Source organism: Bos javanicus, chromosome 18, assembly GCF_032452875.1.
Source record: "Bos javanicus breed banteng chromosome 18, ARS-OSU_banteng_1.0, whole genome shotgun sequence".
Classification (NCBI taxonomy): domain Eukaryota; kingdom Metazoa; phylum Chordata; class Mammalia; order Artiodactyla; family Bovidae; genus Bos; species Bos javanicus.
In genome coordinates this window covers 62,905,981-62,920,534 of record NC_083885.1, presented here as the reverse complement: position 1 = coordinate 62,920,534, position 14,554 = coordinate 62,905,981, and the positions used below count along the sequence as shown (strand labels likewise).

Below are 14,554 nucleotides of genomic sequence, written 5' to 3'. Positions count from 1 at the left end.
ACGTGGGGTGTGACTCTCACCACATTCACAGCCACCACCTCCGGGTGCACTGTAGGGGGCCCAGTGGACCCTGTGTCTCTATTCGTTACTGATAATTATCCCCAAGGCTCAAAACAAGGAGCTCCAGTATGAAGGGGTAGCTGTATCTGGATGATGTTGGAAGAACAGAAGAATACAAGAAATTAAGGCATCAGAGTTTAGGAGATTTTTTTAATATAAATTTATTTATTTTAATTGGAGGTTAATTACTTTACAATATTGTATTGGTTTTTTTTTTTAAAGTCCTTCAAACATATTAACCAATGGGTTATGGAAAAAAAAAAGAAAAAGACATGAGTTTTGGAGGGAAGTTAAATTTCCATGTGGGTTGCTGACAGCGTTATGAATCAGTATGACAAAGTAATTTCTTTTTCCAAACCGCAAGGTCCTCATTGTTGTCAGAGCAGCAAGGGGCTCCTGCAGGAGCTGGAAGGAAAGAGAAGTGTGTCTAGGCTGGGTTTGTTTCTGAGTATGTGTGTGTGTTGGTGGGGGTGGGGGGAGGGGGCGGGTACTTGGTTGTTCAGACTCTGGGTCACATCAGATTAAAGGAATTCTTCGGAGATTTGTGCCTGGAAATATGTTCTAGGGAGCTTCTCCCGGGCTTATCTTTGTGTCCATGTCCTGTAGAACCTTATAACATGTCCCAAGAAAGGGACGTGGGATGCTGCGGGGTGCACAGAGGTTTGTGATGTCTCTGGTTCTTCAGCCTGTACATGTCAGCAGACGCTACAGACAATGGTTCTCAGCTGGGGCAACGTTGCCCACTAGGGGCCATTCGTCGGTGTCTGGAGACGGTTTTTGCTTGTCATGACCGTGGGGGAGGCTGCTGGGGCACCTGTGGGTAAAGGCAGAGGTGCTACTCAGCACCCTCAATGCAAGGACAGCCCACCACCCCCAAGAGAGAATCATCGTCTAGCCCCAGATGTCAGGAGTACTGAGGTTGAGAAGCCCTTGTCTAGGATGTAATGTCTGTGCCTCTCTCAGTATTGTAGAACCAGCTGTTCAGTGTGCCATGACCCCCTGCAACATGGAGCATATTCTGGGATAGGCTCATTTTTTACAATGACAAAGCCATGATTTTTTGGTTTGTTTTTTAAATTTTATTTGTTTGTTTGTTTATTTATTTGACTGCACCAGGTCTTCATTGCTCATGAGGGATCTTAGTTTTGGCATGTGGGATCCAGTTCCCTGACCAGGGATTGAACCTTGGCAACCCCTGCATTGGGAGTGCAGGGTCTTAGTCACTGGGCCACCAGGAAGTCCTCAAAGTCATATTTTATTAGATGAATGGATAGACAGATAGATGTGCATGCATATATATACATATACATATGTTGCTGTTGTTTAGTCACTGAGTTGGACTGTTCAGTTCAGTCGCTCAGTCATGTCTGACTTTTTGCGACCCCACAGACAGTAGCTTGCCAAGCCTCCCTGTCCATCACCAACTTCCAGAGTTTACTCAAAACTCATGTCCATCAAGTTGATGATGCCATCCAACCATCTCATCCTCTGTCATCCGCTTCTCCTCATACCTTCAATCTTTCCCAGCATCAGGGTCTTCTCAAATCAGTCAGTTCTTCGATGGACTGGTTGGATCTCCTTGCAGTCCAAGGCACTCTCAAGAGTCTTCTCCAATACCACAGTTCAAAAGCATCAATTCTTTGATGCTCAGCTTTCTTTATAGTCAGACTCTCACATCCATACATGACTACTGGAAAAAACCATAGCTTTGACTAGAGTTGGACTGTATATATATATTCATATTTGTGAGAGGAATACATACATGGAAATATACACATACACACATATCATATATAAAATATATATCTTAAGATATATACATCGTAAGTCATACTTCCCTTTATTCTTTGGTATAAATATCAAAATATACCAAGAAAAGCATCTTTAAACACTTCTCAAAACTCTAAGTTTCAACTTGATTTTCAGGCATCCATGCCGGGCTCACTCCCAGGTGAAGAGTACTCTCTAGCACACAACCAGCTTCAGACACATACTCTAATCGGGGATAAATTACCTTTAAAAAATGCAACAGAGGGGACTTCCCTGGTGGTCCAGTGGTGAAGAGTGCCTTCCAATGCCACTGGGCCCCGCACACCACAACTACTGAGCTGGAGCTTTAGAGCCTGTGAGCCGCAAGAAAAGATTCCATGTGCAGCAACTAAGAAGTGACGCAGCCAAAAAATAAAAATAATTTTTCTTTAAATGCAAGAGAGGAAAGACCCTAACTGGTCAGTCTCTGTCTGTATCTCTGACGTCAGTGCATGGCTCAGTGATAAAGAATCCACCCGCCAAGCAGGAGATGCATATTCAGTCTCCGAGTTGGGAAGATCCCCTGGAGAAGGAAATGGCAACCCACTCCAGCATTCTTGCCTGGAGAATCCCCGTGGACAGAGGAGCCTGGCCAGCTACAGTCCATGGGGTTGCAAAAGAGTCAGACACGACTGAGCAACTAAACAACAGCAATGTATAGCAAGGTGAGAATAAGTAACGGTATTGTGTTCTATACTTAAAAGTTGCTGAGAGGAACTTCCCTGATGGTCCAACAAATAGATAAATCTTTTTAAAGTTGCTGAGAGAGTAAATCTTAATGTTCTCACCACACACACAAAAAATAATATTTTAAAAAACAGAAAAAAGGAAATGGTAATTATGCAAGCTGGCCTATCTATTAGCTAATGCCACAATGAACATCACTGTGCAGCAAGGAAGTGTATCAAGTCAACCTGTTGTGCACCTTAAACTCACATGATGTTATGTCAATGACACCTCAATAAAGTTGAAAACAAAGGGTGATGTCTTGCAATGAAAATGAGATAGCCAGTAGAAAGTTTGATGTGAAATATTTGACTTCTTATACTGGAAGAACTAGTGATAGCCAGGTAGGTGTCTATAGCCAAATTTATCTATCCATCCATCTGTTTATCTGTCTGTCTACCACCTACCTGACTATCTATCTATCTAATCTATACTCTCTATCAATCCATCATCTATTCATAGATTACAGGTTTAGATATAATTATAGGAAGATTATTCTTTAGACATGAATGAAAAAAACATTTCTCTACATGCCACCATTGAGATAATTCCCAACATAAGAGTACACTGCCTGCCTGATCAAGACCAAATGGATATATTTGGTCCATGAATTCCGTGGAGGTTATGTGGATCCATAGCCATCAAAGCCACATGGCTTTGGACTGATGGATCAATGAAGGAAAAGCTCTGTCTGTATGGCACACATCTAATAATTTTCTGTGCCCAGCCCTTCCCCTGGGATGTGGGATCTTGTCTGAAGGAGGATTTGAGCCCCATTCAACACTGGTGGAAGAAAATGCTCACTTCTCATCTGAAACATAAACAGGAAGGTTGATCTCCTGTTAGACTCTATCTCAGGGCCCCCCCAGAATGAAGTTCTTCGGGAAGGAACCATTCCTCTGGGGCAATAAATGTAGAAATTCTCTGACGAGGACCTCTGAGTTCATACTTCCTGTGGGTCTCACCGTCTCATGAGACTCTGTCATCTGTTGATGTTCACTGTCAAGAGGCTACGTGGGCTGAGGCTGGCCGTGCAGAACCATGGCCCCCAGAGACATCACCCTCTTCTGTCTTGGTGAGTCCCCAAATGCAGGTGGGTTAGAGGGGAAGATGGGGAAATCCAAAATAGTCAAGGTCTCTCTTAACTGGTGACTCAGACAGTAAACAATCTGCCTGCAGTGCAGGAGACCTGGGTTCAATCCTTGGGTTGGGGAGTTCCCCTGGAGAAGGGAATGGCAACCCACTCCAGTATTCTTTCCTGGAGAATTGCATAGACACAGGAGCCTGGTGGGCTACAGTCCATAGGGTGGCAAAGAGTCGGATATTACTGAGCGACTAACATTTTCACTTTCTCTTAACATAAGAACTTAGTGATTTCAGTGACTGCCAAGAAGACTCTGCTCTCCTGAGTGGAGAGATGGTCTTTGCCCAGATATGTGTCTGCCCAAGCCCATGCTGGCTTGTAAGCCCATGCTGGCTCAGTTGTCAAGTTGGCCTTGCCGGGTTTGTTCAGCCCATGCCATGCTGTCTGGCAGTCCACAATGGTTCCAGAGTTCCTGCAGATGAGAGCCTTAGGGGCTGGAATCTGGAAGATAAAACTAAGAGATGAGCCTTTTTTGCTGTTGAAGAGAACAAATGGTACCTGTATGTCTTTATGTTGTTGTTGTTCAGTCGCTCAGTCGTGTCTGACTCTTTGAAACCCATGGACTGCAGCATGCCAGGCTTCCCTGTCCTTCGTTATCTCCCAGAGCTTGCTCAAACTCATGTCCATTGAGTCAGTGATGTCATCCAACCATCTCATACTCTGTTTCCCCCTTCTCCTCTTGCCCTCAATCTTTCCCAACATCAGGGTGTTTTCCAGTGAGAGTATTTCTGTTGAGTAATTTATAATAAAGGTTGGAAATTGATGGGTGGAGTTTTCATGAATGTCTTTCTTCCAGTGCTCTGTCTTGGCCAGAAGATTCAGGCACAGGATGGTAAGTGTTTCTAAGTCTCCTCCAATCCCCTTTCATCCTCACGGCAACTCTGGGATAGAAAAGTCTGAAGCTCAAAGGGATTCCAATGTATTTCCTGTTCTGTTGATCACTGTCTCTGCTGCGTTCCTTTTGCACAACGTCTACCTCACTTTGGAATCTTTGGATCCCTCAAATTCATGCTCAGACCAGGATTTAGCCTTTGCCTCTGGTAGGCGGACTGTCCATCCAAGATGCGTGTTTTACTGAATGTTCACAATGGCAGGGATGAGGAAGTCAGGAACCACCTTCCATTGCCCAACATTCTTCCTACATCAAATGTTCTCACAATCTTAATTCTCCGCAGTCCATCCACATTTCTTCACTTAAAGGGACACTGTCTTAGAGAACTTTATGTAAGTGGCTTCAATTCTCAGAACCAATTTCTTTGTCTATAAAGGTGACTTAGATGGTAAAGAATCTGTCCGCAATACAGGAGACTTGGGTTGGACCCTTGGGTCGGGAAGATCCCCTGGAGAAGGAAATGGCTATCCTTCCAGAATACTGGCTTTCCACTCCAGTATTCTTGACTGGAAAATCCCATGGATAGAGAAGACTGGTGGGCTACAGTCCATGGGGTTGCAAAGAGTCCAATGTGACTGAGAGGCTAACACTTTCACTTTCAAAAGAGAAATAAAAATAACAATGAAAGCAGATTGGATCATGGGAGGATGGGATCATGTGATACAATTTGGGGGATTAATGGAGATAAGACATGTGAATTATGTACACGGTAAGTGTTTTACCTGTGATGGGCTTCTCAGGTGGTTCAGCACTAGAGATACCTCTGATGATGATGGTGGTGAACACGAGGAAAAAAAGTCTCTGAAGTCTGTGTACGACCCAGTCTCCACTTTCCTTGATTCATTCAGTCCAGTTCAGTTCAGTTCAATTCAGTCGCTCAGTCGTGTCTGACTCTTTTCGACCCCATGAATGGCAGCATGCCAGGCCTCCCTGTCCATCACCAACTACTGGAGTCCACCCAAACCCACATCCACTGAGTCAGTGATGCCATCCAGCCATCTCATCCTCTGTCGTCCCCTTCTCCTCCTGCCCTCAATCTTTCCCAGCATCAGGGTCTTTTCAAATGAGTCAGCTCTTCGCATCAGGTGGCCAAAGTATTAGAGTTTCAGCTTCAACATCAGTCCCCCTAATGAACACCCAGGACTAATCTCCTTTAGAATGGACTGGTTGGATCTCCTTGCAGTCCAAGGGACTCTCAAGAGTCTTCTCCAGCACCACAGTTCAAAAGCATCAATTCTTCAGTGCTCAGCTTTCTTCACAGTCCAACTCTCACATCCATACATGACCACTGGAAAAACCATAACCTTGACTAGATGGACGTTGGTTGGCAAAGTAATATCTCTGCTTTTTAATATGCTGTCTAGGTTGGTCATAACTTTCCTTCCAAGGAGTAAGCGTCTTTTAATTTCAGTTTTCAGTCACCATCAGAAGTGATTTTGGCTCTCAAAAATATATAGTCAGCCACTGTTTCCACTGTTTCACCATCTATTTGCCATGAAGTGATGGGACCAGATGCCATGATCTTCGTTTTCTGAATGTTGAGCTTTAAGCCAGCTTTTTCACTCTCCACTTTCACTTTCATCAAGAGGCTCTTTAGTTCTTCTTCACTTTCTACCATAAGGGTGGTGTCATCTGCATATCTGAGGTTATTGATATTTCTCCCAGCAATCTTGATTCCAGCTTGTGCTTCCTCCAGCCTAGCTTTTCTCATGATGTACTCTGCATATAAGTTAAATAAGCAGGGTGACAATATACAGCCTTGACGAACTCCTTTTCCTATTTGGAACCAGTCTGTTGTTCCATGTCCAGTTCTAACTATTGCTTCCCGACCTGCATACAGGTTTCTCAAGAGGCAGGTCAGGTGGTCTGGTATGCCCATCTCTTTCAGAATTTTCCACAGTTTATTGTGATCCACACAGTTAAAGGCTTTGGCATAGTCAATAAAGCAGAAATAGATGTTTTTCTGGAACTCTCTTGCTTTTTCGATGATCCAGCGTATGTTGGCGATTTGATCCCTTGATTTATTACCTTCTTTTAAAAAGTTATTTATTTGTTTGGCTTCTCTAACTGCTTTAGAAGACAGCTCTCCCTATATGGTGAGGAAAGAGCAGAGAATCTGGGGTAAGATAGTCTTAGTTTCCAAACCAGTTTGGAGCACTCTTCAGTTTGTGGTCTTGAGCAACTGGCATGGTTACTCCAAGCTTCAGCACCCTCACATTAGGGTGAAAAGCAGAACTGCATGTGGATAAGGGTTACCATGGCAACAAAACACCAAGCAAACCGCCTGGCAGACTAGCGGGCACTCTCCAGCACTCTTAGTTGCTCAGTCGTGTCTGACTCTTTGTGACCCCATGGACTGTAGCCCACCAGGCTCCTCTGCCCGTGGGATTTCTCAGGCAAGAATACTGGAGTGGGTTGCCATTTCCTTCTCCAGGGGATCTTCCAGACCCAGGGACTGAACCCAGGTCTCCCATACTACAGGCAGATTCTTTACTGTCTGAGCCATCAGGGAAGAGGGTAGAATTAATGTGTATGGGGTCTGCTTTGAGGGCAATGAAAATGGAATAGACAGAGATGATGATTGCACAAGATTGTGAATGTACTAAATTCCACTGAATTGTATACTTTCAACATGGTTAAGTTTATGTTATATAAATTTAACCTTGATAAATATATATATATATATATACATATGTATATATATATAAAGGAAGGAATTTTGTTCCTCAAAAAATCTTTCAGTTCCTCAATAACCTAAATGCCCAATCCAGCAATTCCACTTCTATACATGTAACAAGAGAAACCGAAACAAGAGATTCTAACAAGATATTTGTACCTCCATGTTCATAGCAACTTTATTCACAATAGCCAGAAGGTGGAAAAAACTCAAATGTCCATTGACATGAATGTATAAGCAAAATGTAGTCTGTATGTACAGCGGAATATTATTCAGCCATAAAAAGGAAACATATTCTGATACATGCTACAACATGGATGAATCTTGATGACATTGCACTAAGTAAAAAAACTCCAGACACAGAAAGGCAAATACTGTGTTATTCCACTGATACAAGGTATCTAGAATAGGAAAATTCATGGAGACAGAAAGTCAATTAGAAATGACAAGGGCCTAAAAAGAGAGAGTGAAGAGTTATTGCTTAGTGGTTATAGGGGTTTTGTTTGGAATCCCGAGAAAGTCCTGGAAATAGATGCACAATATGGTGAGTATAGGGCCTTCCCCCATGGCCCGGTGGTTAAGACTTCACTTTCCAATGCAAGGGATACAAGTTGGATCCCTGGTCTGGGAGTTAAGATCCCACATGCCTTGTGACCAAAAAACCAAAACATAAAACAGAAGCCATATTGTAAAAAATTCAATAAAGACTTAAAAAAAAATACTCCACATCTACCTATCCATATCTATACCTATACTGGAGAAGGCAATGGCACCCCACTCCAGTACTCTTGCCTGGAAAATCCCATGGATGGAGGAGCCTGGTGGGCTATAGTCCATGGGGTCGCTGAGAGTTGGACACGACTGAGCGACTTCACTTTCACTTTTCACTTTCCTGCATTGGAGAAGGAAATGGCAACCCACTCCAGTGCTCTTGCCTGGAGAATCCCAGGGACGGGGGAGCCTGGTGGGCTGCCGTCTATGGGGTCGCACAGAGCCGGACACGACTGAAGCGACTTAGCAGCAGCAGCAGCATACCTATACCTGTATCTGTCCATCTAGATAGATACATAGATATACACACACATATAGTGAGTGTAATTAAGGCCACTTAGCTGTGTACTTAGAAATGGTTTAAATGATAAATTTAATCTTTATATAACACATTTCATTTTTGCCACAATTAGAAATTACCCCAAAAAATTTTTAAGGAAGGAGCTATAAGTCTGTCACACCCTTCATTTAGTTCTTCCCCCCACAGAAAAAGAAAAAAGTATGGTTTCTGCATGGCAGGCCAACTGAGTATGGGCCCTGTTTCCTTTTAGAGAACTTTCCCATTCCTATCATATCTGCTACGCCCAGTTCTGTGATTCCCTGGAATGGGTCAGTGAAGATCTTGTGCCAGGGAACCCTTGAGTCTTACCTGTACCAACTGGAGATCCTGGAAAACCTCACCTACAAACAGGTGGAGAAGAAGTTGGGATTTCAGGAGGTGGCGGAGTTCATCATTAACCACATGGATACAAACACCGCAGGGCGCTATCAGTGCCGATACAGGAGAGAACATCGCTGGTCAGCACCTAGTGAAGCCCTGGAGCTTGTGGTGACAGGTGAGGCTGTGTGCAGGTCTCCGACCCTCCAGTCTTTTTCCTTTCTTAGTTTTTCAGAAATGTTATTTTTAGAACAGTCTCAAATTTCCAGGGAAATTAAGGTGATGCAACAGACAGTGCCCATATACCTCGCACCCCGTTTCCCCTATTCTTAACACTGTTGATCAAAGGCTTATTAATAGGTCTTTTGTTACCCAAACGTTATTGACTGCAGACGTGTCAACACATTTTTAGAGAATGATACAATTAACATCACTGGTGCAAAGTTGTTAGAGGTTAGAATTTACCAAGGATTCACTCCACAACTTATGATTGACATTATCATTTACATTTTGCTCCATTAGGTTTTTGTTCTAACCTTGTGCATATTATAAATGCAAGTTTATTACTGTAGAATTTTCAAAAATGATGCATCGAGAAATTTTGAGTGAAGACTTTTTCAGTGCATTTTTTGCAGTTACTTTCTCTGTTTGTCCGAGCAGCACATATACTAGCATCTCAGAAGATGATAGTTCTTCAGCATAAAGTTCTGATTCAGACAAGGTGAATATTAGATCAGCAAAAAGACCAAAAAAAAAAAAAAACCTTAGTGATTGATTCTGATACAGAAAGTGAAAATGAAACCCACAGTGCTGGAGAACTTTACAGGTGTGTCAGGTGTAACTGTTGAATGTAATAACCTGCAAAGTCTTATGAAATAACAGAATTAATTTCTGATCTGCCAAAATAAAAATCGCTGGGTTCCTTTGTCCATGGGTTTTCCCAACCAAGAGTACTGGAGTGGGTTGCCATTTCCTCCTCCAGGGGATCTTCCCAACCCAGGGATCGAACCCTGGTCTCCTTCATTGGCAGATGGATTTCTTACTATCAGAGCCACCAGAGAAAGCTCCTGGGATTCCCTAAGCAGTGAACAATTAAAATATCTTCACTTTCATAAGAAATCCCTTTCAACCACACCTGATTTTATGTAAATAAGGTGACTTTCGGAAAGCACCTAAGGATATGAGCTGGTTTTCAGGAGAACCAACCAAGTAATAGGTGGGTTAGAATACTCAGCCCTGCCTACCCCTACCTGACCTCCGGGGTAGGCAGAGAGGCAGGAGGTTGAATCCAGCACCAATGGCCAATGATGAAATAATCAATCAGTCTCACCTAGGAAATAAAGTCCTGTACTCTTCCAGTTCTCCCCTCTGGCTGTTCCTGACACATGCTTTCATAAGCCAGTAATCTAGTAAGCAAGCTGGCTCCCTGAGTTCTGTCTGCCAGTCTAACAAATGAATTGAACACAGGAACTGCGACCCAACAACTTCCGACTTATTGCCACTCAGTCAGAAGCACAGGTGACAGCCTGGACTTCTGATGGGCTCTGAAGTGGGAGGGACTTCTAGGACTGAGCTGTTAACCCAGAGCCCCAAACCGCAGGATCTGACGTTACTGCCAGGTAGAAAGTGTCAGAATTGAGGTGACGTGTGGGACACCCAGCTGGTGTCTCAGAATTGCTCAGCGGTCTAGGGAGGAAACCCACAGGTTGGAACTGGGAACAGAACCATGTGGCCCGTCTGGCTTTAGAGACTATATCACTGTCGCTGGAAGATAGCTGCTCATCTGCTTGTTCACTCAGCTCCATCTACAAGAATTTGGGACAGAGGACAGGTCCTGCAGGGGGCTCCCCAGATGGCTCAGTGGTAAAGAATCTGCCTGCAATGCAGGAGACCCAGGAGATGAGGGTTCGATCCCTGGGTCGGGGAAAACCCCTGGAGGAAGGCATGGCAATCCACTCTGGTGTTGTTGCCTGGATAGTCCCATGGACAAAGGAGCCTGGGGGGCTACAGTCCTTAGGGTCACAAAGAGTTGGACATGACTGAGCACACGCACATGTAGTGGTGAAATGGAATGTTACCACCTCCCGTTCCTTTGCATCAGGAAAACATGAGCTTCTGCTCTTCTCTTACCATGGACCCAAAATGAGTGGCGGGGAAACAGGGAAAGACAGAAATCCTGCCAACAATTCACTCTCTTCTCTTCCAGGCTTGTATGACAAACCCTTTCTCTCCACCGATGGGGGCCACGTGGTGATGCCAGGGGAGAATATTTCCTTCCAGTGCAGTTCAGCATACATATCGTTTGACAGATTTTCACTGAGCAGGCCGGGAGGGGCCACCCTGTCACGGCACCGAGATGCGAGACTCCAGGGGGACTTCACTCTGGGTCCTGTGAACCTCAGCTTCTCAGGAGTCTACACGTGCTATGGCTGGCACAGTGGCCACCCCTATGTATGGTCAGCCCCCAGCAATGCCCTGGAGCTGGTGGTCACAGGTAAGGGCAACCCACCCCACCCCCCACTGCCAGAGACTTCTGTCCTCCTCCTCGAGGCTCTAGCCAGCTGTCCAGGGCCTTGGCATCAGGTAGGAGAACAGAGGCACTGAGAAAGAAGAACGGGGCAGGAGAGACTTGTGGCTCAGAGGACAACAGAGAAGACCTTCTCACCCATGTGACATGTGACTTTCACAGCGTGTCCCCGAGCTCTCCAGTGTCCTTAAAGATACATGGCCTGTTAAGAAAGGAGAGGCCCGCATTCAGAATCATCTTTAGGGGTGTCGTTGAGTCAGCAGATACCAGACACAACCTATGATGAACTCACTTTCTTTCATCACATGCTTAGTCGTAATGGGGAATCCTGACATTAACCTCTAATATAGAAGCCACTCAGAGAGGTTGACTGGTAACTTAATCACTCATCAGGAAGACTCTAAAAAACTCTATCAAGAGCTTCATTTAGGGAAACTCACTGGCACTCCAGGGATTAAGACTCGGGGCTTTGGGACCTCCCTGGTAGTCTGGTGGCTAAGACTCTGAGCTCCCAATGCAGGGGCCCTGGGTTCAATTCCTGATCAGGGAACTAGATTCCACGTGCTGCAACTGAAGATCTCACATGCTACAACTATAGACCCAGTACAGCCAAATAAATAAGCAAATATTTAAGAAAAAAAGGGGAGGGACACTTCCCTGCTGGCTCAGTGGTAAAATATCTGCCTAGCAATACAGGAGATATGGGTTTCATCCCTGATCTGGGAAGATCCCACATGCCTCGAAGCAACAAAGAGCCTGTGCCAGAATTACTGAGCCTGTGCTCCACAATGAGAGAAGCCACCATAATGAGAAGCCCGAGAACCATAGCTAGAGAGTAGCCCCCACTCACCCCAACAAGAAAAAGCCCAAGCAGCAAGAAAGACCCAACATAGCCAAAAATAAATAAATAAATAAAATTGTGTGTGTATATATATATATAAAGACTCAAGGCTTTCATTACTGTGGACCTTGGTTTCATCCCAGGTTGGGGAACTAAGATCCCATAAGCCACATTGAGGTGTAACAAAAAAATTCAAAAACAGCTTCATTTTTATATTGTTTGCATGCATCACTCTGCCCAGAGGGAGCAAACATGAGTTATAGCAGAGGAAATCAACTGCTAGTGACTGAGTGGGATGACCACATTTGTCTCTCACATTTGTCTTGTCCAGTCATTCTACAAGCTAAGTGAATGTAGAAGTCATAGCCTTATAAGCTCCTGTGGCCAAATGGTCTTTTCAACTAATGATACAGGGTCAACTGGGCACCTGTGGAGGAGGGCTGAATTTATTAGCGTTTTCCTTTAATGTAGACAGTCACTGTATCTGGTTTTAGAAATCACCTCCTATCCCAATGTCAGGATGATCCTTTCTTATATTATGTCTCCAGACTTGAAATATTTTGCACTTTGCAATTAGGAATTCATGGTGAATTCCAGGGATTCCCTGGTAGCTCAGTTGATAAAGAATCTACCTGCACATGTTGATGTATGGCAAAACCAGTACAATATTGTAAAGTAATTAGCCTCCAATTAAAATAAATAAATTTATATTTTAAAAAAAAAGAATCCACCTGCAATGCAGGAGACCCCAGTTTGATTCCTGGGTCAGGAAGATCCCCTGGAGAAGTGATAGGCTACCCACTCCAGTATTCTTGGGCTTCCCTGGTGGCTCAGATGGTAAAGAATCCATTTGCCCAAATCCACTTGGAACTGATTTCTATGTTTTAACAGAAGAGAGTTACTAGGATTTCTGAGCATTGTAATTTCACAATATTTTATTATATCCTTGAGCCCATGAGGTCCATAAAACAAGTGGATAAATTTTTTAAGGGTACAATGAATAGAAATAACTAGTGAAAGGCCACACACCAGTGAACCAAGGTCACAGTTAGCTTCCCTAAGTTTTTTGTGTTTTTATCACACCACATGGCATTCAGAGATCCTAGTTCCCTGACCAGGATTGAACCCATGTCTGCTGCAGTAGAAGTGCTCAGTCATAATCTCTGGACTGCCAGGAAAGCCCCAAATTTTCCCTAGGTTTGTCTAAACTTTTTTTTTCCTACTTGCTTCCCAGATACCAATCATTGTATGAGAAAGGAACACATATGGTTCCGTGGGGTGAGACTATGTAGAGGAGAGAGTTTGGGGCTCTGGATCTATGAAGATGTTTCGAGGATATGATTAAATATTCAGTGAAACTGCCACGTGGGGAGGGGATGACGAGCAAACAGAACATCCTCATAACCACCTCCTCCCCCATTTACAAGATACCTCTGGGGACTCAGCTGGTACAAGATACCAGCTTTGGACTCAGGTTTAAAGTGATGTATAGAGACTCACAAACAGTGGTAACCAGCTTAGCAGTGCCATGTGGTGCCTGCGTGCTTAGTCGTGTCCAACTCTTTGCAACCCCATGAACTATAGCCCACCAGGCTCCTCTGTTCACGGGGTTTTCCAGGCAAGAATACTAGAGTGGGTTGCCATTTCCTTCTCCAGGGATCTTCCTGACCCAGGGATCAACCCCGCATCTCCTGTGTCTCCTGCATTGCAGGTGGATTCTTTACCCACTGAGCCATCAGGGAAGCCTGAGATGAAGTATGGCGCTCACGAATGCATGCGTTGCCTGAGGAGGGGGTCCCAGCGAACCCACAAACTAGGGAAATGAGCTCCCTTCCCGGGGCTCTTGGTCGGGAGGGAATGAAATGTGACCAGCAATCATTCATTTCCTTCTAATGACATCTCTAGATACCACTAGCCAAGATCACACGACAGAGAACTGGGTTCGGATGGGCGTGGCGGGGCTGGTCCTACTGGCCCTCTTGGCCATCCTGGCTGAAAATCGACTGGGCCCTCAGCTTCCACACCAGGAAGACCAGCAAGATCTGCCTGACCTGAGCTGGAGTTGGCAGAGAAGTCAGACAGAATGGACCTTTGGACTAACTCCTAAGGACCACCAGGGAGACTCCTGGAGCTGATGCTTCTTAAAAGAGCCAGCATCTGCGGAGTCCTATGCAGCTGCTTGGAGAGCACAAGGGAGACGGAGGTATGAAGAAGCTTGGATCCCCTTTCAAACCAATCAAATGGTATTTTCTTATATGCATCTGATATATTTGCATTCCACCTTTCTAGACATAGTTGAGAACATTCTCAGTATCATCTTGGCTGAACTCATTTCCTGTGATAAAAAATAATGAAAAGTATTCTCAGTTCTCCTTGCTGTTTTTCACCCTCCCTCTATAGACTTTTGGGCTTCCCACGTGGCTCGGTGGGTAAGCAATCCACCTGCCAA

At 44.5% G+C, this 14,554-nt stretch overlaps 1 protein-coding gene across 3 annotated transcripts; it reads left to right on the top strand.

The window, feature by feature from the left end:
- Positions 1-550: 550 nt before the first annotated feature.
- Positions 551-14,465, top strand: FCAR (Fc alpha receptor). Of its 3 annotated transcripts, none has more exons than XM_061389353.1 (5): positions 551-3,670; positions 3,960-4,571; positions 8,631-8,915; positions 10,944-11,231; positions 14,011-14,465. In XM_061389353.1, the coding sequence occupies exons 2-5, from the start codon at positions 4,502-4,504 to the stop codon at positions 14,238-14,240; spliced, it is 873 nt and encodes a 290-aa protein (XP_061245337.1). In that variant the 5' UTR covers positions 551-3,670; positions 3,960-4,501; the 3' UTR covers positions 14,241-14,465. The 3 variants fall into 3 exon arrangements, with proteins under 3 accessions (XP_061245337.1, XP_061245336.1, XP_061245338.1); XM_061389352.1 differs by having other exon boundaries at positions 552-3,670; positions 4,536-4,571; XM_061389354.1 differs by lacking the exon at positions 3,960-4,571 and having other exon boundaries at positions 552-3,670.
- The last annotated feature ends 89 nt before the right edge of the window (positions 14,466-14,554 follow it).